At 41.2% G+C, this 24,367-nt stretch overlaps 1 protein-coding gene across 3 annotated transcripts in view; it reads left to right on the forward strand.

Annotated features, from left to right (window-relative positions):
* The window catches only part of SLC66A2 (solute carrier family 66 member 2), a 66,199-nt gene that overhangs the window by 22,253 nt on the left and 19,579 nt on the right, over positions 1-24,367 (forward strand). For all 3 annotated transcript variants that reach the window (XM_066323744.1, XM_066323761.1, XM_066323752.1), the window contains one exon: positions 21,098-21,314. In XM_066323744.1, the coding sequence (XP_066179841.1) occupies positions 21,098-21,314 (217 nt within the window). The remainder of the gene's footprint in view (positions 1-21,097; positions 21,315-24,367) is intronic.

The following is a 24,367-nucleotide window of genomic DNA, read 5'->3' on the forward strand; positions in this document are numbered from 1 at the left end:
AAGGCATTACTTGTGTTTACTTGTTATCAGAGCAGGGAGCCCAGAGGACAGTATTCTGTTTCTGCTGCTACCACTTTTTAAAATATTATTATTTAGCTCCCTTTAAATTTTCAGGTTACAGACAGTAGGGAAATAGCCAAACGCAGACTTGTACAATCTCTTGTGAGTTAGAGTCGTTTCAGTAAGATGTTATTTGGTGGTAGAGTAGTATGTTTGGACCTAAGCCTATTGACCCCTTCTTTACATCAGCCTTGCTGCTGCTTTTGAATGGCTTTAACGTGAAAATGTGGGTAGGTTGTTGTTCTATGAACTTGTTAATGCCATTTACAGTGCTTGTGTTTATAGTTTAAGAGGATCTGCCAGGCTAAATGTAGCATGTGAAGGGCCCATACCTGTTCCAAGAGCCTATCTGCTGCAAGGAGAAAGGGGATGGACAGGCAGGCATGGGTTAGGTGGAGTGAGGGAGGTGTGTGCAGTGTCGGGGTTTTGCTTTGTCCTTTGCCATGCAGCATGAGACAAACACATCCCAAACACATTGGGATGTTTTCAGCATCCCAAACACATTGCAGTGTTTGGGAGAGCTGAAAAGAAGCAGTGCAGTTGTTGTTCTCCCAGCCTGTCTTTATTAAAAAAAAAAAAAGTGGGGGGGAAAGAAAAAAATCTTTATCTGCTACCAAAAAAATTCAGTGTTACCTTAAATTGAGGGAAAACTGTTGTTCAGTCTGGAGAGAAAAGAGAGATGGCAAGGGTTCCTACCCAGCCGGGTGTGAGCAGTAATGCCTAGAGGCTTCACAGGAGCAAGGTTCAGGGGTGTATTTCTGGAGCGTGCTGCTCAGGGTACCTGCTCTAGCTGCTGGTGCCCCTGACCAGCCATCCAGCAGGCGTGTCATCCAGCTCTGCTCTGGTGGGAAGAAGAGACTTGGAACAGGGTCTGTTGGAAGAGCTGTGAGGCAGCAGAAATATATTTTATGTCGTAACAACCATGCCCAGTTGGTGGTGTGGAGATAAACCTGTGAATAAAATGTGGATTTTGTTTGTGCCTCACACAGTTCAGAGCGAGGAAGGAGAAATCCTAGCAATATCTAGCCACATGAGGGTGCTCTGGGGTTTCCAAAACTTCAGTGCAGAGCCATTCAACTGGAACCTCAGAGAGGTGGCTGAGCTCGCTTCCGGGGCTGTGGAAATAGAGAATAAAGATGTTGAAAAAATCTTTTCCCTCTTGGTGGGAGCCAGAATAATGAGGTGCTTTAATAATATCAGCGATGAAATATTTAAATTTTCAAACAGCTGGTTTGTCTGCTCATCCTTCTCATCTGGGAGTGTGTCTGCAGCAAAGCTACTGCTTTGATTTGGTGGAGGCAAGAAGCTTTTGCAATTGCTTACTTCTTGAGCTTGTCATGTGCTGTTGTATACTTGGTCACATCTAGATCTGAATGGTGAGCTTCATTCTTTAAATTTGGTGTGGAAAGGATTTCTAAAGTTACTTGATCCAGTTCCCTGCTTGATGCAGGTCCAGTTAGATGAGGTTGCTCAGGGCTTTGTCTGGGTGAATTGTGGGTTATCGCCATAGACGGAGATTCCACAATCCCTCTGACTGACACCTGTGCCAGTGTCTGACTGTGTTCATGATGATAAAGTTTTTCTTCCATCTAATAGGAATTTCCCTTATAACTGGTGTCTGTTATCTCCTGTCCTGTCCCCAGGTGCCTTGAAGTAGAGTCTGCCTCCATGATCTGCACACTTCCCCCTTAGATAGCTGTATGCAGCAAGAACCCTTCTCTTAAAGCTGAATGGGTCCTATTAGCCTCTTCATGTGCACCATATACCTGAGCCCTTTAATCATCTTGGTGGCCCACCACTGGGTTCGTTTATAGAATCATAAAATTATTTGGAAATAGATTTCCTTTATTGGAAAAGGCCTTCAAGATAATCAAGTCCAGCTGCTAACCAAGCTCTGCCAAATCCACCACTAAACCATGTCCCTAATCACCACATCTAATCTTCTAAATTTCTTCACATATGGTCACTCAGCCACTACCCTGGGCAGCATGTTCCAGTGCTTGACAATCCTTTCTGTGACGATTTTTTTCCTAATATCCAGTCCAAACCTCCTCTGATCCAACCTGAGTCTGTTTTTCTTATCCTATTGCTTGTTACTTTGGAAAAGAGACTGATTCCCACCTGGCTACAACCTCCTTTCAGGCAGCTATAGAGACCAACAAGGTCACCCCTGAGCATCCTTTTTTCTGGGCGAAACAACCCCAGCTCCCTCATCTGCTCCTCATCATGCCTTACATTCCAGGCCCTTCCTCAACTCCATTGCCCGTCTCTGAACATGCTCCAACACTTTGATCAATGTCTTTCTTGTAGTGAGGGCCCCAGAACTGAACACAGGACTTGAGATGTACTTGGCCTCAGCAGTGCCAAGTACAGCAGGTCAAACACTGCCCTGGTCCTGCTGGCCACACTATTGCTGACACAGGCCAGAGTCATTGGCCTTCTTCGCCACTTTCGCATGTTGGCTCATCTTTGGCAATTGGCAGCTGTCGGGCATCCCCAGGTCCTTTCCCACCAGGCAGCTTTCCAGCCACTCTGCCCCAGCCTGTAGTTCTGCATGGGGCTGTTGTGACTGAGGCACTTGGCCTTATTGACAGTCATACACTTGGCCTCAGTCTCTTGATCTAGCTGTCCAGATTCCTCTGCAAAGCCTTCCTACCCTCTAGCACATCAACATTTCCACCCAACTTGGTGTTATCTGTGAACTTGCTGAGAATGCACTCTAGTAGGTAACTCCAGTAGGCCAATGTCTTTCTTGTACTTGGAAGCCCTGAATGCATTACTCCAGAAAATGTGTCTTGTGGGCATTGGGTAGAGAGGAATAAGCACGTCCATCCATTTGTTTGCCACATATTTGCCCAACTATACAGCCTGGAAAGTGATTGATTGCCTTTACTATGCCTTTACTTTGACTCATGCATAAATTGCCTGCCAGGCTACTCTCTGCTATTCTGTGAAGCTGTTCTCTAGTGAGTCAGCCCTCTGCATTGGTGCTGTGGTGTGTGGTTACTCCTTCCCAGTTGCACAGTAACCTGGAACTTAATGGTGTTCGTGTCAGCCCATATCCTCAGACTAAGATCCCTTTAAATACCAGTGCTGCTCTCAGTTCATAAAATCATACAATATCCTGGGTTGGAAGGGATCCACAAAAATTATTGAAATCTAACTACTGATCCTGCAGAGGACTGCCCCAGGAATCACACTGTGACCCTGAGGCTGTTACCCAGACACTTCTTGGGCTCTGTCAGGCTTGGTGCTGTGACCACTTTTCAGAGGAGCTCAACCACTCTTTCGATGAAGAGCCTTTTCCTAATAACAAAATTAACCTCCCCTGACACAACTGCATGCTGCATCCTGAGTTCCTGACACTGGTCAGCAGAAAGAAGAGACCAGCATCTGCCCTTCTGCTTCCCATCGAGATGAAGTAGTTTACTGCTTACTCTCCCTAATTTGGTATTCATGAACTCACTGTCATCCAGGCTGCTAATAAAAGATATTAAAGAGTGTTGGCCCTAGTATTAGGCACTGTGGACTGCCTTGTAACTGGTCACAAATTGTATGTTTTTCCTCAGAGAGGAGAAATTCTTTGAGCCTGATGATCCACCCAATTTTCTGCCTTTTTTTTTTGTTTGTTTGTTTTTTTTGTTGTTGTTGTTCTCTAACTGATTGGTAATTTGTTAATAAAAATACTGCAGGAGACCATCAGCAGCCTTGTTAGAGGCACTGCTCTTAAAACCATAAATTCATAGAATTTTGAGGGGTTGGAATGGACCTTAAAGACCATGTAGTCCCCATCCTGCTGCCATGGGCAGGATGTGTCCCACTAGACCAGGTTCCTCAAGGCGTTATCCAGCCAGGCCTTGAACACTTGCCAGGTTTGGGACAGCCACAGTCTGCTTGGGCAGCCTGTTCTGGTATCTCATCACCCCTCACAGTAAAAATTTTCTTCCTAATATCTAACCTAAATTTCTCCTTTTTCAATTTGTACCCATTACTCTTTGTCCTATCACTACAGTTGCTGAAGAGTCCCTCTCCAGTTCTTGATAGTCTCCCTTCTCCCTTCAGATGCTGGATGTCATCCCATGGGTCAGGTTGGTCAGTTGCAGTTTGCGCTTGGTGAAGCCATGCAGGCTCTCCTGGTCACTTTTCTTGTCCTTCCTGTGTTTTGAAGTGACTTCCATGAGGACTTCTTCCATAACCATCCTAGGGATGAGGTTATCCTGACTGGCCTGATCTCTTCCTTGCTGCAGATCCGTGTGATGTTTTTTTTTTTTTTTTTTTCCTTTCCTTCCCCCTGTCCCCAGTAATAGAAAATCTCTCCCAGTACCATGATCTTTCAGAGACGATGGACTAGCCTTGCAAAGACTTCAGTCTGCACTCTCAGATGCATCCTATTTCTGTCACTTGCATAAATTTAAGTAGTCTCAAACTCCTGCTTTCCTGTTCCTGGGTACTGCTTCACTCCCTTAGTTTTGCTGGCAGGGCCGAGTAGCTGTAGGGGGCAGGCCTCACCAATGAAAGCACTTTAAGGCATTGTTAATGCAGGAAGGCAAGAGGTGAGTTTAGAGCTGTGATGACAATTAGTTATCTGGCTTTCATGGTGATGGCCTGCTTTGCTGCCTGACAGCTCTCCTCAGTTTCTGTAAGCAAAAAACTGAGAAAAGAAACGATGATTTTCTAGATGATGGCCAAGTTTCCAGTACAGTGCAAAAGATGTAAGTGAAGAAATTTTTGAGGTGTGACTCAATTCCCCGCAGACTTCAGAATGAACTTTCAGGCTGTGAGGCGCTTTTAATTGTTAGTACAGATATATTGATAGCTTGCATTTTCCTAAGTGGCTTGTAGGACTGGCTGGCATGATGTGTGCTTAAGGAAGCACTGTTGCCCCGTGCTGCCTCCTCAGACATAATGGATTGTCTAGACAGGCTTGCTAGGGAGAAAACTTCTGGTTGCAGCACATTTTTACCATCTTGTTATAGATTCTGGAACATACAGATTTTGTAGATTTCACGAGTTTTTAAAGAACCTTATCTTTGCATTTAGATAAGTGGTATGCAGTCTGATAGTTCAACAAATGAGTATGTCATCAGAGTCAATGTCTGCTGGTGTAAAAGATTGTCATGTACAGGAGATGGGGCACAGCTTGCACTCACTTTCTGCTTCTGACTTTCTAACCATACTCCCTAGGAAAGGCTGATGTTGTCATTTGGGAAAGCTGCTCATTTGATATGTTAGGGCCTTCTGTTGGAAATGAGCCTGCTGAGATAACCATACCCACTGCTGTATGCAGTGGGAGGAATGGGCAATGAGGTGACCTGAAGTGCTGAGCTGGGTGGCAGTGCTCACTTGGACCCAGTTAAAATGCTGCATGGGGCAGGTGTGACAGTGGTTGTCTAAGATGTTATAATTTGCTCTGTGAACTGCATGTGGAGGCCCTGCTCCAGGTACAATGTGATTGTTGTATGCAGCCTGATGGATTTTTTCACTACCTTGTATGTCCTATAGGTTTTATTAGCATTATTTAATAATTTAAAAATCACTGAGAATATGATGTTACTAGTTTCTAGTAAGCTAGAAATAGGGAATATATTTAATAAATCAATGCTTCTGAAGATCTTATAAATAATGCCATTTTAACAAGACATTTCCTTATATTAGAGATTAAAAGGCACTTTTCACTGAAACATCAGCACTTTGCCATTTTCATTGCTGTATCAACGGGAAACAAAATAAAGCCTTTTCTATTTTGACACAAAAAGCTTGACACAAATGTCACGCTTTTAGCCTGTAATGCACTACACTGACCATCCTGGACTGAACAGTTTGTGATAGGTTTATTTTCTGAAGATTCCCATTTTCTCCACACTCCCACTTTGCAAGCAGTGATGCACCAAAGGTTCATTGGAAAAGGATGTTCGAACTCTAGGAGGACATTTCAAGTGAGAGAGAGGAGAGATTTTAGCCACTCTCCCTTGTCTGTTTGCTTTTGAGAGATGACACAGGAAATTTTATTTCATGTTTCATCTCTGAAGCAGGAAAATAAAGTAGTAGAACCTAGGTACTCTGTATCCCATGTGAATCCTGAGCTAGGATGAATTAGAGCAGGGGGATTAGGTGCTCCTGCTTTCCTGTGTGTTCTTGATCCCCGGTTGCCACCGGGGGTTGCCACCACAAGAAGGTGTTTAGCCCTCACTGCCCACTTAGATTGTGCCTGTCTCTGCCCCTAAATGTTTTTAGCCTCGTAAAGATTGGAGCTAAGCACTCCAGTTTTGCAGGCTGCAAAGCAATATCATGGCACTTGCATGGGATACGACTGACTGAGGTGGAGGCTCCTGCTTGCACAGGTAACTCAAATGTATTAGTTTCAGCAAAGTGGCTCTGGTGGTTTCTTGGTAAGCCAGGCTGCAGACAGGAGAGAGAGAGAGCCCTCAGTGGGAGCCTGAAGCCTGCATCCAAACCCTTAGGCTGTTTAGGTACTGCTGGTTCCCCATCTTTTAATGTTAGTGTGATTTTTTCCTGACCTGGGATGAAGAAACATCTGAAATCTCAGTGTTTTCCTTAACAGAGAAAGGCATCCTGTCTGGTTCTATCCATGACTTGCTGAGTGGCCTGCAGAAGCTGAAGGCAAGCCAGTCTCTCCCCATGAATTGCAAAGGGCTTGAATCCAAGGCTCAGCCTGGTGGGTTGGACTTCAGATCTCAAGTCTGATGAGATGAATACTGCCTTCTGTTGTGCTGAGATCAGCACTGTGTCAGGGAAAGCTGCCTACCTTGTGAACTTTTACTTACTTACTGATTTTCTTTTGCAATAGTAAGTTCACAGCTGGCTTTATCTATTTTTTTTTTCATAATTTTTTATGAACCAAGGTGTGCTGAAGAACAAACACCAAACCAAACACCCTTCTGGTGTGGATGCCAAGTTATCACTTCTGATGTTTGGCAGTTAACAGATGCCCAAAGAGTGGCTTAGGAATGCTGAAGAGAAGAAACTTGTTTACAAATTATTCGTCAGTTCTGTTCCTGTGTGTTGGGAAGGGGGACATTGTTATGGGAGATGGTGCAGACCTTGGCAGTAACTGTGAAGGCTGCTTGATGGGAATGCTGCAGTGGAGCAGAATTTGCCATGTATCAACTATGCTCATCTGCACTGAGATGTGACAGTCAGCTTTCAGAGACAGGCAGTATGTCATCTTCCCCCTGCCTTCTAGCTTGATACTTTTTACCATTGCATGCATCTGATATAGATGATTTCAGGTTGCTTTAGATATTGGGGCAAATTATTTAAACATTTAGTGGTGTCACAGTACAGTGTAGAGCAGTGCTGGCTTACAGCCGCATTCCAGATTGCAACCAGGACTGCTGGAGGGTTGTACAGGACATTGTGTCAAGGAACAGACAGAATTAAGGTGGAAGGATTATTTTGTAGGTCACAGTAGTTCCTGAATTCACTTCAGAGTCTTGTTGCACCGACAGTTGTTCCCGTTTCAAGGCGTAAACCATCTCCCTTTCACTTCCAAACACTCTACTTCATTAAAGCTAATGAGGAAATCTTATACTGTAAAAGTTTTATTTTCCTATTTATGCAAAGAAAGGTTAGAGTTGGAGTTGCCTTTGCATATAATGATTTAAATTACAAGCAAGAAATGTGGTTATAGATTATTGTGTGTCTTTACTAAAGAAGGTTTGATTCACGTGGTGATACGCGTAAATGGAGTAACTATATTTTAGTAATGATCCATTTAAAGTACATTTTTTATCATATTAAAAATTAATTAAATGGTCAAATATTGCATTACTTTTACTTGTAACTTATAGCAAGCTCTTTGGGTTGAAAATTGATTCAAAATAGAAGTGCAAAATTACTTAAATTACAAAAACGTAAATGAAGTGCAGTGTTTGCTCTGAAGGTTCATTTTGTGGAAATGTTTCTTTTTAAAAAACAAATGAAGTGGATATTATTTTCAGATAGATTTTTAGTAAAATTAATTTTCTCTTTTTTTCTCATTCTTTTATACACTCCGTCACTATTCAAAGACCCAAGAACAAAGCAGATGTTACTCAGCTCCAATCAGTTTCTTATTGTTAGAGTAAATGAGATATTTTTAGTAAGCAAAACTGAAATAGTAGAAAAATTGTTCTTGCAGAAGCAGACAAAGCCTTCTAAGTTCTGGCTCCAGTGCACCGGCCAGTGAGTCTTCAGATGTAGTATTTGACTTGTTAAAGCTATGCTGTAGTGATTTAAATGATGTTAATAGGCTGGCAAATATAGGCTTCATTAGAAGGGTGCATAATCATGTTTCAAAATTTGATTATGTTTCATGCTTCAGAGCAAATGTTTTTAGCTTCAGAATGTTATCTTGTAACTAAGAGAATGGTGTGCAGTCTCTGTCTGAAGGAGGAGGTGACATAACACTGAGTGAGGTTGGGAAGAAAGGATGTAACTTAGCTCTTCCTTAAAAGCTGATTCCTGTATCATCTCAGATCAGCAGCAAAAAAAGTGTTATTTTTTTGTGAATTGTGAATTTATGGTGAGAGGCAGACACAGTCTCTCTCCAAATACTTGGATTACTAGTAAACAGCGTTATTACTATACCACCATTATTCCTGAAGTTATGAAGTTATCTCCTTTCAGATGCATTTATTATGTGCCCTACTTTCTTTTTGCACTGCTCTATGATCAGTATGCATTACATCTCTGCATCAGGATCCTATGTCCCCTCCCATGGGTGGGGGAAGGGATCCAAATCCCAGAATTCGGTTCTGAAAGATTTATTTTTACTTGTATTGTAAGTTTACAAAAAAGGGTCTTGTTCATACTGACTGGTTCCATGGAGAAGTAGAAATCTATGAAAGGAAGACAGATCCTGGGTATTTAATGGAAACATCTTTTATTTTTAAAAGCTGCTTAAAGCTGTCTTTTTTACTATTACCCATTGCAACTCAGTAGTCTGAAGAGAATTTGGGAGATGGAGCATTTTAAATATTCAAAATATGTCTGTTTCTTTGTGTAAGGTATGAATGTCAGGATTTTTTTCCCATCAAAATCAGGACCAGTGTTGCTGTTTCTAAAATAGATATACTCTGTTGGTGTTACACACACTTCAGTAGCCCTTGCAAGTTTTCTGCATTTTTTTGTGTGGGCATGTGTGCGTAGCTAATCTTTAAAACTTGACATTTATCTCTGTGATAATAAAAATTATGCTATCCTCTCCTTTCTTAAAGTGGGTTTTTAGTAGGTTGCAAACTGCAGTTGTTGCTAGGTAAATTTTTTTTCCCCTTCTTACCTTCAGTTTTTATAGCCTCTGGGAAAAACCAGTTGCTGGTTTTGAAATTCTCTGCTTCCTGTCACCCCTATTTTTTTGTTCATTTATACAAACCATAACAAACTTGCAGTGACTCCTTGCTTATGTCAGTGTTTTCCATTGCTGCCTGTTCTTGTCTTTGCACCCCTTAGCATGTAAAAAAACAGGAGCAGTTATTTTAAGAAAATGTCTTTTGTCTTAGATTTTTTTACTGAGTCTTCAGAGACACTATTTACTCCCTAATGCCTTTCTTCACCCTCTGTTGAGAGTAGGTTGTAGTAGAACAAGTAACTGCACTTAGGGAGTAGAGCAAACATTATGGAAGTGGCTTAAAATAGTCTTGTACACAAGTTCCTCATTTAATTTTTGTGTACAGTAGATGTTAAAGAATGGATCACTCTTTAAAGAAATTCACTATTTCTTCACAGCAGAACTCAGAAATGTAAAGAGGATTTTGTGGATGGGATTGTTGTTTGCAGCTTCTGGTTCACCTGTCATCATCCCCTGCACTCCTGAGTACACAGTGGACAACAGCAGTGGAGGGCAAATCCCAGAATTACTTGGCCAGGAGTAAAAGGATTGTGCCCTGTGGTGGCAAAGTAATTTCTCAGGTGAACACTTCCAGTGCAGTCTCTTCTGCATGCTTTGGTTTGGAGGTCTTCTGTTGTCCTTTTTAAAAGTAAAAATAATTGTAAAGGGGTATAACAGCCAAAGTCTTTTGCCTCTAGCAATGACTGAGTGCCAGGACGCTTAGCAGCAGTGCTGAATATTCTTGATCCTCTTTTTTCCTCCACTTGTTCTTGCCCCCTCACTTGTACTGACAGAACAGTTTGTGGGATTATGTTTTAAACCAAGGAAGTCAACCAATCTTGCTTAAAATGCTGGCTTGTTCTTTTTTTTGTGTGTGTCTAAAATCTTAAAAAAAGAAAGGAAGAAAAAAGCACACATTTTGTGGCTTCAGTGGGAAATGCTTTAGGGAGCTAAAGAGTTATCTTGTTAGGGATTGAGAGGGGTAAGAGGAGCTTGAACTTCTTCTGGGAAATGTGAACAATTTGTGAATGCACACCTATGTCACCACCAAACTCTTTATGACAGAGCCACTTACTTAAATCAACTACCTTTTGATCTGTGTTTTGAAGGTTTGTTAGCTTTGGAGCATTGAATTGCAGGCACAAGGTGCTCAGAAAATGTGGTATTCAGAAGTGCACTTTACAAAAAAACCCACTGCTCTTGTCAAAACAGGGATTTCTCTCTGGTCAAACCAAACAGCTGGGAAGTTGAAGGAGAAATTCTGTTTCAGGAAAGCTCTGTCTTGCTTGGCTCTTCCAGTTACAAGTGCTGTAATCAGTAAGGCCATCTGCAAACACTCGGCTGAAACTCTCTACTGGTCTCCCGTCCTGTAAATTCTTTCTGCTAGTGCAGTGAAAATTCCTGCTGTTTAATGTCTGTATTTAGATCTGTGCAGACTTGTTGTAAATAGAATGAGTTTTGGTTTAGTGGTTGTGAAGGGACGCTGCAGGCATGGAGGTTCTGGAAAATCTGCTACCAGAAATCCTTTTATTCTCTTTTCCCAAGAAAGTTGCATGGAGATTGGAATTACTGCCAACTTCATCTACCTATATATTTTTTTTGTTGTTAAATAGCAGATGAATTTCCATAGTCACCTTTACACTTGGAAGTTTCAGTACACTTAAATGATCTTTATGGTAGCAAATGAGAAGTTAGAAGTGGAGATTTTTTTGTTGCTGCTGGCCAGAAATTTGTGAATTGATTGTTGCTGATAAAGGTTATCACCAGTGAGTAGTCATGTCTGCACAAACACAGATACATAAATTATTTTAATTAATTTGGTAAAAATTGGTCAGAATGTAGGAGATGCTTCCAGACTTGAGTGGAATAGCTTCACTACCCACTGCCATAGGACATGGGAGAACTTATGTGGAAGGTCCTTAATTCAAATCAGAGACATTAAAAGTTTAAACTGATTTCCCAGATCCCATCTGTATGTTTGCCTCTCTTCATCCTTCCTCAGATTTCCCAGTCTTTCTTTTTATTCCAGTGAAGAACAAAAATTGAGAAATACTTTTTTTTTTTGAAAATGGGATTCTTTTTCACCAGAGTACCCTGTTATTATTAACTATAATAGGTATTTGAAAGAAAGCTCTATGAAATGGAGTAGGCTGTGCCATCATTTTGAGACATTAGCATCTTTGTAATGCAGTTCAAATATTAAAGAAAACTTGTCTAACGTATTCATATGTATAGCAGGGACTGGGCAGGGGAGAGAGGCAAGTGAAAAAAAGAACTGAAAGCTTCCTTCAATTTCCTCCTTGCTTCTTGTGATAACTTTGAAGTATTCAACTATCAATACTAAAATGGGTTATTCTGAGGTTAACTGAGGTAATGCCAAGAGATGTTTAGCAGGCCACATCACATTGTTTTAGCAAAGGAGGCAGCTGCACAATGCATTCTTCTGTTTGGGTGCTAAATTACTAGAGCAAGTTTGGGGGCTAGAATTTGTCTTGACTGGTGGTGGGTTACCTAGGAAACAAGGATTAAACTTGCCCCCAGAAATCCTAAATGAGGAGATTTTTGTATTTTTATGAAGAGTGTTTAGCTTTGTGTTGTGTACATACTTAGACATTTATATGTCTGACTTTGGTATCTGAAAAAAAATCACAAATGCCTTTTTTTTTGTGGTGTCTTTACAATAGAGGAGATAGGGTCTCAGTCAAGATAAGCTCAGACAAGGCTGAAGGATCACTTATCAGCATTTTTCTCAGAGATCTGCAGTTCAAAAGGTGGTAAAGTCTTACCAGTTACTTCCAGAGTTTCTGGGAGGAAGTTGCTGCATTATACATGCAACCTGGCATTGTAATCTCTGGCAGGGTAGAATCTGAGTCAAACTGCATCTGGTCTAAGGCACAGCTTGGTTTTCTAATGTTTAGAACTTTTATTCATTTCTTTAATTGCAGTCTTCAAATGAGAAAGGGCATATTGTTTCTAATATTATAGTTGTCTTGGTATCTTCTGAGACTTAAGCTGCAAAGAATAAGTTTCAGTACTAATCAAAATAAATTAAACTGTTTTCGTATAAAGCTTGTAACTCCCAACTACAAGAATTTTAGAGTCAAGGCTGCCTGCTCTGCAGTGCTTAACTTACTCCATTTTAGTCTTTTTTGGAGGCCTTTGTGTACTGCCTGCTAGGGCTGTGGGTGATATCTTTGATAAACTATGCAGATGATAGTGTAAAATATTGTTAAAGTTATTGTAAAAATAGAAACTTCGTACTACATGTTCTTGCTGTGACATACTCATCATCTCTGCTTATCTTGCTGTCAGAATAAGAAGTCTCTTTCTATAGTTAGCACAGGAAGGCGTATCTGGCCGAAAGAAGAGTGAGCTTATCTCTTATCTGCCGCCTCCATCATTGGCACAGTTGGGAGCAAAGGCCTGACTTCACAGCTCTGCTTGCTGTTGGAGGGTTGGGGCACTTCTTTAGTTTGACTTGCTCTGGGGTTTTTGATGCTCCTGGTGTAGGAGGTGAACAGAATCAGGAGTATTTGTAGTGAAAGCAGAGGCTGCCCCAGAGTTGTCAAAACTCTGCTCTGGTATTTCCCTGGGTTTCCCATTTTACTGCCACTGCTGCAAATTTACAGGAGGGTTTCCTCCTGAGGTCCATGCTCATTCTGAGTCACATGGCTTCCCAAGCTGTTCATGCTGCTTTCACTCCACCTTTCAAATACAGAGCATGTTTCTGTACCACTGAATCCTCTGGGTCACAGCTGTCTTCTTCCAGTGGCTTTCCAAGCCCCATGATCTGCCTAGTTTTCCTAGGCTGTTTTCCTTCACTGGTCATAAGTCAGCTAAATTGCTGCTTTTGCCTGCTGTTGAGACAATCTCTTGGACACAGTGACTAAGAAGAAACAATCACTACATTGGAATAGAAAGGAGGGAGACTTCTATACTGAACAGGCAAGAGTAGCAGTAACGCGATAGAATACCCAGCACAGAAGATTATAGTGCTGTAAGTACCTTGATTTAGATATATCTAGCCATAAGTTAAGTGCCCTGCTCTTGTAGCAGTATTAGCACATATGAGGTGGTTGTCTTTTTTTCTTCTCCTAATCTTACTGGCCTACTGCTACACCAGGAGTAGAGACCCGGTGCATTCTCTCAGCTGGACTTGGGAAGCAAAGAATTTGCTTAGGATATGTTGCACAAGGTGCACTGGTAGGGGAGTTGCATATGTACCTGCTGCAAGATTGCCTCAAAAGCATCTTCCATCTGGAGAACCCAAAGAAATGTCCTTGCTTTGGAAGAGAAGTCCAGAGTACTCTTCTGCATGCTTTTTGTTGGAGGGACTGAGGTAGGCGTTTGCTTCTGGCTGCCCCCAGGTTGTTTACACTCCTTCTGCAGTGATGTTCAGAGATGGCTGAGCTGAGCTGTACTGCTCTGTGAGGATTTGCCAGCTCAGCTGGCATTCACCAGCAATTTCTGAGCCCAGCAGTTGGAACCTTGTTCACAAATACCATACTTGCTAAAACTTTCTCTGTATTAGAACAAAAAAACCCCTTTGTTCTCCTTTCCTTGTTTTTAGAATTTTGTTTTCTTTTTCATTCTTACAACATCAGCTGTGCTGTACGGAAGAGGCATGTACACGTATCCAGGCATATTTAGGTAAAAACACACAAATTAAAATATTGACAGGGCTGGTATTGGTGCAGCACAACTGATGTAAACAACTCTGCATCCTTTTGTAAGACAGCGGAAATTCTCAATGAGGTAAGGTCAACCTAATTTTGTGGGTTTATATAACTCCATTTTTCTCTAATTTTTTTTGTTTTGTCTTCACTATGAGACTCTCATAAGCTGAAGCTGTGTACAAAGCAAATTACACTGCAGATAGCACAGCAAAGGCTGTCAGCTGCCCAGAAGGTGCCCAGGGTATGAATATTTTGATTTAGCTTTTTATTCCTATTGTTGTGTGTGTTGTTAGCACCAGCGGTAAAACTTCAGAATAAATTTTAACTTTTATATTGCTGCTTTTTAAGGGTCACAGAATAGTCAAGATATGTGGTATTGCTAATTATCTCTGGTGAGGATCACTGTGCTAGGTGGTACTCAAAGGTTCCCTTAACCAAAGGCTGTAAAATCAGGGAAATAGTACATTAATTGCAAAGGCAAGGTATTAAGAAATAAAGTGTGGATTGTTTGACTTTTTCATATGTACTAGTGCATATGTGTCAGATTTTTCTGAAGTAGTTGTAACTCATGTGTCTCTTAACCATGCAATTTCTAATTTGCTTTAGTGAGGAGATACAGTGGACCCTGCAGAACCCAAAGGGGAAAGATAGAGCAGTTGCTGATGCTTGTAGGTGTGTGCTGGGAGACAGTGTGGAATGTGAGTGAAAAGCCCTGGATGGGCAAGATAGTGCTGAAAAAATGTCAGCCCACTTATGTGTAGTGTTTTTGAGAAGGGGGAAGAAGAGTGTGTAATAATTCTGATGGGAGGGAAAAAATATGAACCTGATGTGACAAAACAGAGACCCAGCATAGAAGAATATAGAAGATTCTGAAGCTACATAAAATAAGACAAAGGAAACCAAGGCAAGTACTTCCTTTCAGACTAGAGAAGAAGACTGAGGGGAGATAGGGATAATGTTGATGCAGAGGAAGTTTCATGAGACTTGAATTTCTAGTCTCAGGTGTTTTGTCCCCCATCAAATACTGAAAGCTCCATTGAGCTTTTAAAAACAAAAGTTATTTGTAAGAATCTTCAGGGTTTGTGTGGGTCAGACTTTCAGCCTTTTTCTATGTGATTAAGATTTGGCATTTTTCCCCTCTTACATGAAAATCTGCTGGTTACTTTTTGTTGACTAGAGGACTTATGCTAGGAGTCTCCTTTAGGGAGAGTTAGTTACTAAGAGGAGTGGCTTTAATGAACTGACATTAGTCTAGATGTGGTGAAGAGAAGGTAGCGTATGAGCCATGGGATGTTGAAAATGGATTTCATTGGAAGAGAGTTATTTGTTTGGTATAGGCTGGGATGATTTTTTCAAAAGAAATTCAAGACACTCTGTAATGTTTTGCTCCCATCTTGCATGGGGTAGAGAGGAAAAAGTGACAATGTTTGGGTCAATGTGAAGACCAGATAGAAGGGAATGTTTGAGAGATGCTGAAGTAGTGCAGAACTGAGTAGATATATAAAAATAACTCAGAGTTTGAGAAATTCCTAGGTCATGGGCCTGAAGGAATGGAGATGAAGAGCATCGTCTGTTTATAGACAATGTCCTTTCAAAAAGACAGTGCTTTGGATTAGAGCCAGAAGTTTTTTGTACTCTCCTTTCTTCTCTTTTGTACCATGAGTAAAAGATCTCTTCTCAGTCCCAGTGAGTGTAAAAGAAATGCTGGCTTCAGACAACATTTGCAGGTTTCTGTCAGTTCTTAAAAAAGGAAGAAAGAAAATTTAAATGTATCAGTACTCACTGTCTGTAATGCTGCTTTCTTTCTTCTTTCTGGAAGGAAAGGGGAAAGTGCCTAAGCTTGATATGTGGGTGATGAGAGTTAGAGAAAAAGTTTTGGATCACCCAGTAACAGTCATGCATAGTCTTACTGCCCTTGTCACCCCAGTTATTTCCTGAGTGCCCTGTGGGGTACTTAGGAATTTCAGAACAGAGGATCAGAGAAACCCAGGTTCTGACTGGGAGCTGTTCAGAACGAGCAAGGTGAGGAATTGCTAGCCAGCATGCTTCTCTGCAATCCTACTTCTGTTTTTAGATGAGACAGCTGAAATCAGGATTTCCGGGGAGACGGATAAGGCCTGAGGCAAATGTCTGAGCATTTGCTGCAGCTGAAGAATTGTAAAAGTCTCCTTTTCAGAATCCACTGCCTGGGCTCAACCTCCTGTGGCAGGTGCCTTGCAAGTCCTCTTTAGAGAATGTGGCAAAATTTATTTTTAAGATGCCACTGCTGAGTGAAGGACCTGTGTATAGCTTAGAGCACTCATAGAAAGTGTGAGAGGTCTGAGTTAGTTTCTCTTGTCAACCTGGGGACACAAGTCTGCATCTTCCAGCTGTCCAAAGAGTTGCTCTTGTTGCCAGGCTGGGATGAAGAGTGGCATCATACTTGCCTGTAGCTAGAGCTGAACCCTTTTTACAGCAGAGACCATGAGTTCTGGAGACGAGCAGAAGAACAAGTGAGGAGGAGAGTGTTGTACTGTAGCCCAATGGCTGCGACCCACAGGAAGCACAGAGTTGCAGGTTGTGGTTCCTGCATCTTCAAAGTGTGTTATGTTTTACAGGAAACAGACCATGGATAATAACCTGAAATAATTCCCAGCCATGACTGCCTTTTGTAACTGTTCCAGGTTGGATATAATACTGTTATCAGGCTCTTTCACAGCATCTAAGCCAGGTTTTGGATTGCAGTGTTGTTGAGGGAGGTGTTGGACATCTGAATGCTCGGGCTGGACCCCTTTGATCGTGTGGCAGGAACAGGTCAGGTGGGCAGGCACTGTGGTCCACAGCCAGCTGATGGAAATTGGATCTCCTTTGAACAGCACTATAGTCTCATAAAACATAAGAATTAGCTGGGTACCAAGGGATAGGAGGATTAACCACTGAATCATTTGTTTAGAAGGGCACTCAGGGGTAGAGTCTGCTCAGCATGCTCTTAGAAGGAGTTAGTGAGCAGTGTTTTTCATACAGGAGGTCAAGAGTTTAATTATGGGAGGTAGTTTGGGTGAGTGACTATGATGTAATGGCTTTCATAAGGAGTGGGAGAAAAGGTAAAACCAGCAGCCTTCATAAGAGTAAAAGAGTTTATTTCTTTGTCAAAACTATACAAAGGGCTCAAATGCACTCTCCCACCTTGCAAAGACAGGCAAATTGCAAGCTTTTCCTTGACCTCAAAGAAAAGAACCAACCAAAAAGGAGGAGCTGGGTCAAATGTCTAAGGACAAGTGTAAGTGAATGTAGTGCAAGGATGCAGGTACAGAAATAGAAAGGCACAAAAGGCACAAATAAGGCAAGGCACAAAATAAGATGCAACTGGTAAGAGAAATTGAGAGCTACAGTAAATAATTTTTAGGATGTCAAAGTCTTTGCTTCACTTTCCCTAAAGGAACTAGCATGGTAGATGGCTTGGTATAAAATGTTTCTTGGCTAAAAATAATATAAGTGTTTGGACCTCTGTGTCATCCTCACTTGAAAGTTGATACTGTGGACTCTTCTTTGTTTCATTTGGCATCTATCACACTCCAGAATCTTGAATTTACTACTTGCATTTTGGTAATAACCATTGTTATTTACAATGCTGTCTCTGCCTGCTTTATATTTTTCATATCTGACATGCAGAGTGCCTCTCAGAGGAGGTCTTTTAATCTCATCCTTCTTCACCCTCAGGCCGTGTAGAATTTTCTTCTGTCAATGCACGAAAAACCTACTGAGCTGCTCCTTCCCCCAGCATTAATAGGATTTTCCAACATAAATCTCTCATCTATCAATGGATTAACATGCTTAAAATGCAACTCACTGAGTGGTTTAAAGAGCTCAGCCGTGGGTAATAAAATACAGTACCTTTCACGGCAGTAATGCTGTTTCTGATCCACACAGGATGTTAGTGACTGGGAGTTACTGCTTGAACTGCATCAGCTGAGTGTGGTTACAAACCCATGTCAGGGATTTCTTGCTGGGCAGAATGCAGTGAGCTGTGCAGGCAGTGCTTTCCGTTTCAAAGAGTAGAAAGATACACATCCACATTTAACTTAAACAGTTTTGAAGATTTTCTCTAAAAATAAATGGTGGTACAGTGGCATTTCTTGATTTGTCCTTCTAAGGAAAAGAGATGGGGGGAGCCCCAAAAATCCCAGTATGATACTTATTATTCATACTTTTCTTCAAACATGAATAATGTTTGCATGAATGTGTTTAACTTTGTTCAATTCTCAGATGACATAGTCTGGGGCACTGATTGGTGTCTTCTGCCTATCTTGTTGGAATAGGACTGGTTTGCACACATGAATTTTGCTCTATTTTTAAAATGACTTTTTTTTAAGCTTTTAAATTTTTTTTGCATATACCTGTCAATGTATTCAGCAGAATCAACATTTTTTCTTTAAAAAAATATCACTCCCGTTACAGAACTAATGTGTTTGGACCCCCTTGAGAAGGGAGCCACTTGGAAAAATGAGTCACAGTTTTTTCCAGACCTTGAAGTGATGAGTGTGTGACTTTTTTCTCTCTAAATATTTGAAAACATTTCTCAAAGAAAATAAACTTCAGCCTTGGTTAAAAAGAAGCAATCGAGTGCAAAACATTTTAGCATTTCAAATAAGGAATAAAGAAACTACCACCCTTATGGAAAGTCAGGTGTATCATTCTCTACTCTTTTTTGGTAATGCAGAGTGGGGTGATGTGTAATGTCCTAAAATAGACTTCTGCATCTGGAGAATACATATGTTAAATAGAGCAATTAGTGATTATATATGGGGTTATTTTTACAGTAACTCAGATGTTTTTCTGCAAAACTATTAACAAGGTTATGATTGCTCTTATCTGTTTTGTCTTCTCTTCCTTTCTTTCTTAACTATATTATCAAGCAAAATTTATAGCAGAAACAACAACTTATAAACTACTACAGTGAAATGATGATTATCTAGCATCATGATAGTTTTGAGCAAAAGAGAATCTCTGTGCTAGTAATTAGTTCTGCTTCAGGTGAAATCCTGTTTCACAGTATTTTTCTCATCTATACTCAAGTGTTCTCATGGATCCATGGATTTTGTAGTTTGCCTCACGATAGCTGTGTGAATGTTGACTTTTTTGGTTTCATGAACTTCCTAAACTCCTTTCATGTAGTTTTAGTTCTTTGATTACTATTATGAAAATGACCTAGGCAAATTAGGAATTGATGTCCAGGGATGGGTGTTTTTAAAAGGGTCCTTGGGCATGTAGAGACTGCAGGAGGAAAAACATAGTCTATGCAGGGCATATGTGACAGTTGGCAGGAAGGTTTAATGAGTGAAGGGCCATGGGCCCTTCATCTTAGTCAAAAAGGAGAGCTTTCACAAAGCTCCAGCAATGCACGAGGCTCGAGTGGATTGGGCTGTGCCAGCTCTGGGTCTAACTTTTATTTAGTCTTGCGTCCCTGAATTCTGAGCCACTACCATAAAATACTGAAAGTCAACATTGACAGTGATTTTGCTCCAGGTAATTTCATTCAATTCTGGGTAATGGCTAACAATGCTGCAGGTTGGGTATGGCTCCTGGCCAGTTGTGCCTTCCTCTTTAGGTGGCAAAATAAAATGATTCAGCTAGGTGCAGTCAGGAGGGGTCCTGAGGGGTGGGTTTGCCAGGTACTAAAACGAGAATAGTTAATAAAGGGTGTCTGAGGGCCAGATTTATATTGATATGAAGGTATGAAGAGATGCAGAAAATAAAACTATCACTTGCTGTCTGTATGTAGCCTGAGGCAGCTAAGTGCTTATCTTCCCATCTCAAGAATTTTCTGGTCATGTTAGTCAATGGAGGTCGATGTCTTCCTTGCTTGAGTTAGCAGTGGGATTGTTTCTGTAGCTTTCTTGACTAGTTCTGAAGTGGCAGCAACAGAAATCTTCTAGTGATGTGCTGTGTGTTGCACGGCATTGGGCTGGTTGTAATATCCCTGTTAGGACAGTAGTTCATCCAGAGAGTTCCATTGGTCTGAAGTAGGTGCTTCTATGAAAGGAAGGCAGGAACAGCACCTGCTAATGAGCAGTTATTGTAGCATTTTTGTTTAAAATGAACTTGTTATATTGCTATACAGTCAATTGCTATAGGATTGTGTATATTATTATTTATCAGTAAGACAGCTGTGTATCTTCCTGTGATACACTGTTAATGTGCCATGCAAATGCCATGATTGGTTTGTTCCTTCTCTTCCATCAAGAGGGGATATTGTGTTTTGTGGCTGAGCATTTTGTTGGGGCGGATGCAGAAATGAGTGCTCAACTTGCACTCCTTGGTGCTGGCAAAGGCAAGAGTAAAGTTTTGGCCTAGGAATGAAAATGGTGATGTCTGTGAGAGGTATTTTTCCAGGGAAAATCTTGCCTCAGTTTAGTACCTGTCTCAGTAAAACTGTAGCAGTTGCACTGGCATCTTGCCATTCACCACAGGCAGCTGCACTGCACCAGGGAACAGAGCTGTGGACTTCAAGTGACCTTCTAAGCAGCTTGGATTATGGCACTTGGAAGGCAGAGATAGAACCTAAGAGAAGGAACACTTGGACTGTGATGCTAGGGCCTGTTATTAGTATTGGAAGGGTTTTGGGAAATGTTTCCTGTGCCAACTCCACTACTGCAGTATACAGAGTCCTTCATGTTTGATACAGGAAGGTATTTTTGAAATGCTTTCTTTTAAAATGTTATCTTTGTAAATACTTTATTGGCTTGCAAGCCTTTGTTTTCTTGTTTCTTTATCAAACACCCCCCCAAAATGTTTTTGAAATCAGGACTATTACTCTTATATTTCTTGATGTTTTTGTGGGGATGTTTTTTGGAGGGGAGAGGGATGGGGGTGATTGCAAGTGTGTTTGGTGGTTTTGTTTTTATTTTTTAATCCTGTCCCTCATTTTCTACTAACCACTTCCATCAAAGACTGTGGCTCCCTCATGCTTTGCAGTTCTCAATTCCACCCTGATTAACTTTGAGTTAATTGGGAAAACATATTTCATTCTTCCTGCATTTTTGTTGTGTTGCAGATTTTGACTTGAACTATTTTTGGCATTGGAGCAAGTTTACAGACTACGTGCAGTGCGTCCTCACCTTCACTGGTGTGACTGGTTACATCACTTACCTGTGGCTGGACTCGTCGCTCTTTGTGGAAACACTGGGGTTCCTTGCTGTGTTCACTGAGGCCATGCTGGGCGTCCCCCAGCTGTACCGCAACTACCAGAACAGATCGACAGAAGGAATGAGGTACAGTGCTTGTCAAACACATGTGTGTACCTTTGTGTGGGTTGTCTCTGCAGTTTGGGAAGACTTTCCCAGCAAGGGCAGTGTTGTCTCTACAATTTTTACTTGAAAACACAGCAGCAATCAGAGTAGACTTGCTGTCAGTAGGAGCCGGTGCAGCACTGCTGAAGGCAGTGAGAGTTGCATGACACCTCTGAAGTCTGACCTATTATCCACGTCCAGCTGGAGAGTTCCAAGGTGAAACATGTTCTAGTGAAATAAACATGTGAAACCACTTATGTTGCCATTAGCAACATGTTGCAGTTCTAGTGAAGCTGTGCTGCGCCGATAATTAGAAATGGACTAATGACATCTTGCATATCAAAAGTAATGGATGAAAATATTTTGCCTGCAGCCTATAACTATCAGTGTAACTTACATAATTAGCTTTTTCTCACATATCTGCTCATCACTTCTTCATAATCCATTACTACATTTGTAGCAAATGACATCAGTATTTATTTTTGTGTCAGAGCTTGAAACTGACATTTATGAAAGCTCTGATGCGACTTTTACAGTCATGACTGTAAAAATATGGGACAGAAAACTTTAATCGTGTGCCCACTCTTGAGTCAATAAATAATATTATCTTTTCACACTCTTTATTGGATAACTCAAATGGTAACACTAAGATTACAAAAGGCAACTTGTGAAGCTTTTTGAGAGAGGAAACCTTCACAGTGGTGCATCAGTGCACTGGTCTGTAGAAACAATACAGCAGTAGATTCAGTTCACAGAGTGCTGTGATTATATGTGACTCTGTCTTCTCTTTCATTGTTTCATTATGACTTCTCTGCATTTGTTTTAAAATTTGCTGGGATAATTTTTACTTTGGTCAAAACAATTAACCATGTCACCCCCAAACCAAAGTAATTCTGTCCTCTGCTCACATTGTTCTCTTTACTTGTTTGGCTTGAGCAGGTTTATACTAGTTACTCTGCAATCTTTTCTAACTTGAAATGTTGAAATGTTCAGAAATTTGCTTTGATACTTTATGTGTTTTCTGATTGGGAGACCCTTTGGTATGGAATGAGTCAGGATTTGCTTCCAAACTATTGGGGTATTTTTCATGCACCCACTGTCTTGGAAAATTCTGTACCCATGATATCCAGAAGGCAATTTATCTACTAGACCTTTTTTATGCTCTGGTTTGACTTTTCCCTTTCTATTTTTCATCTGTTAATCATAATGGCATATTAATGATGGCCACTGGTTGTGTTTTGCTTTTCTTTAAGTCCTTCCTGGGGGCTTGAGTTTCAGTTTTCTTATTTCTTGTATGTGCTCCTAGAAAAAGGATTTAAAAAAACCCTTTATTCGTAAACTGCTAAGCATAGAATTGCAGAATTGTCATCTAAGACTGCTTGGCAAAAGAATGCTGTGTTTAGTCAAGAGAAAATAGTATGAAACCTCATGTATCCTTGCCATGGAACAGAACTAGGTCAAGCATAGCCACGCTCCTTATCACTTTTGGCCACAGTTCCAGAATGCATTCCCCTCTCTGGTTCCACACTTGAAGCAGTACTTTGTGTGGCATTGGACATTGATGGGTCTGGGCACTGATGAGGTAATGCCCGACTTTGTGCTGTTGTACTTCAGTGGGAGGATATTCATGCATGTGCTGGTGCTCTTTGTTTTTTTCAGGTTAAATTGTAGTTGTATATATGTTGCAGGTACCACACACACTTTGTAGTACTGTGCAATCCTAAACTGACTTTCTCTAAGCATTCTTGGGCTGTTCCCCCTGTGAGAGTAAATGACTTCTGCCAGTGTATTGCCTTCTGTTGAAGAAGCTGTTGGAAATACTTCCTCTGAATGTCCCTTCCTGCGCCCACTCCTCTAAGAGCATATCAAGAAGAGACCCCAGTCACAGAAACACTGACGGGAGCATGCAACAGTGTGGTCAGCCTACTTGCATGAGTGTTTACCAGGTGAGGGCTGGTTGATACCCAGGTTAGCTGGTTCCCACTGCTCTGTGCAGTTATTTACAGCTCAAGACAGAAATAACTGCACGTGTGGATGGTTATACTGTTGGAAGCAATTGCACTGAGGATCTGGGCCAAAATGGCTGGCTGCCAGCTGTGCTCTAAAGCAAGCCTCAGTGGCAGAGAAAAAGAGATGAGTTTCTAGTGTCTCTGTGACTTTAAGTTTAATGAGGAGAACTTAATATTAATGAGTATTAAGCTGTTCTATATAGTGACCTTTTGGTCAATCATCACGTCCTGGTTGGAGATGAAAATTTCTTAAACCACAGTAATTCTGTCACCCAGTGCAGGAGTGCAGTCTGTGTCCCTGATAAAAATCACAGCCTTTACTACTGCCAGAAAAGTGGTTCACAGGTCCTCATGGTTTGGCTGAGAAAAGCTGTAACGTGCATCTGTCTCTGAACTGGGTCAGAACAGCTGATACATCAATTCTATTTATCAAACAAGTCTTTTCAAAAGGTTAACTGTTGAAAAAGGAGAATAAGGTCAAAGTATGTGGCTCCATCTGGTCAGAGTATCCTGCCAGACTTCTCTGATACTCTTGTTTCTGAAAAAAGGCCACACTACCCACAACCCCTCCCCCCAGTAACACCTGTTTGAGTGAGAAATTGAGGACATCTCTACTTGAGGTAGCAGTCATTTCCCAATAAACAAACTTGGAGACCAGGGGCCATGAGAGAGCTAAATGGGAGAGGTGGCTGCAGTGGCAGCTAGGATACCCTGTAGGAGTCTGTTATGGAAAGGGTTCTATCATCTTACCCCTGTATTTCCATTTGTTACTGCCTGCAAAGTCCCCTTCTGAAAATGTCCTCTATGTCCAAGGTAAATGTCCAGAGGGCATCTTAGCTTAGACAGTTACTTTATTGTAATAGAGCATGGCTGGAGTGAAGGAATCACAGTTATGTGCTTTGTAGTGCTCCTGAGAAAGAGTCCGCTGGTTCTTTGATATCTCTGTTCTGCTGGATAGAGCTTCTCACGTCTTACTTTTAAGTTTTCATTTTTCCCTTCCTCTCTCATTTTCCTTCTTTTCATAGG

The sequence above is a fragment of the Sylvia atricapilla genome, chromosome 1 (assembly GCF_009819655.1).
Source record: "Sylvia atricapilla isolate bSylAtr1 chromosome 1, bSylAtr1.pri, whole genome shotgun sequence".
NCBI classification, from domain to species: Eukaryota; Metazoa; Chordata; class Aves; order Passeriformes; family Sylviidae; genus Sylvia; species Sylvia atricapilla.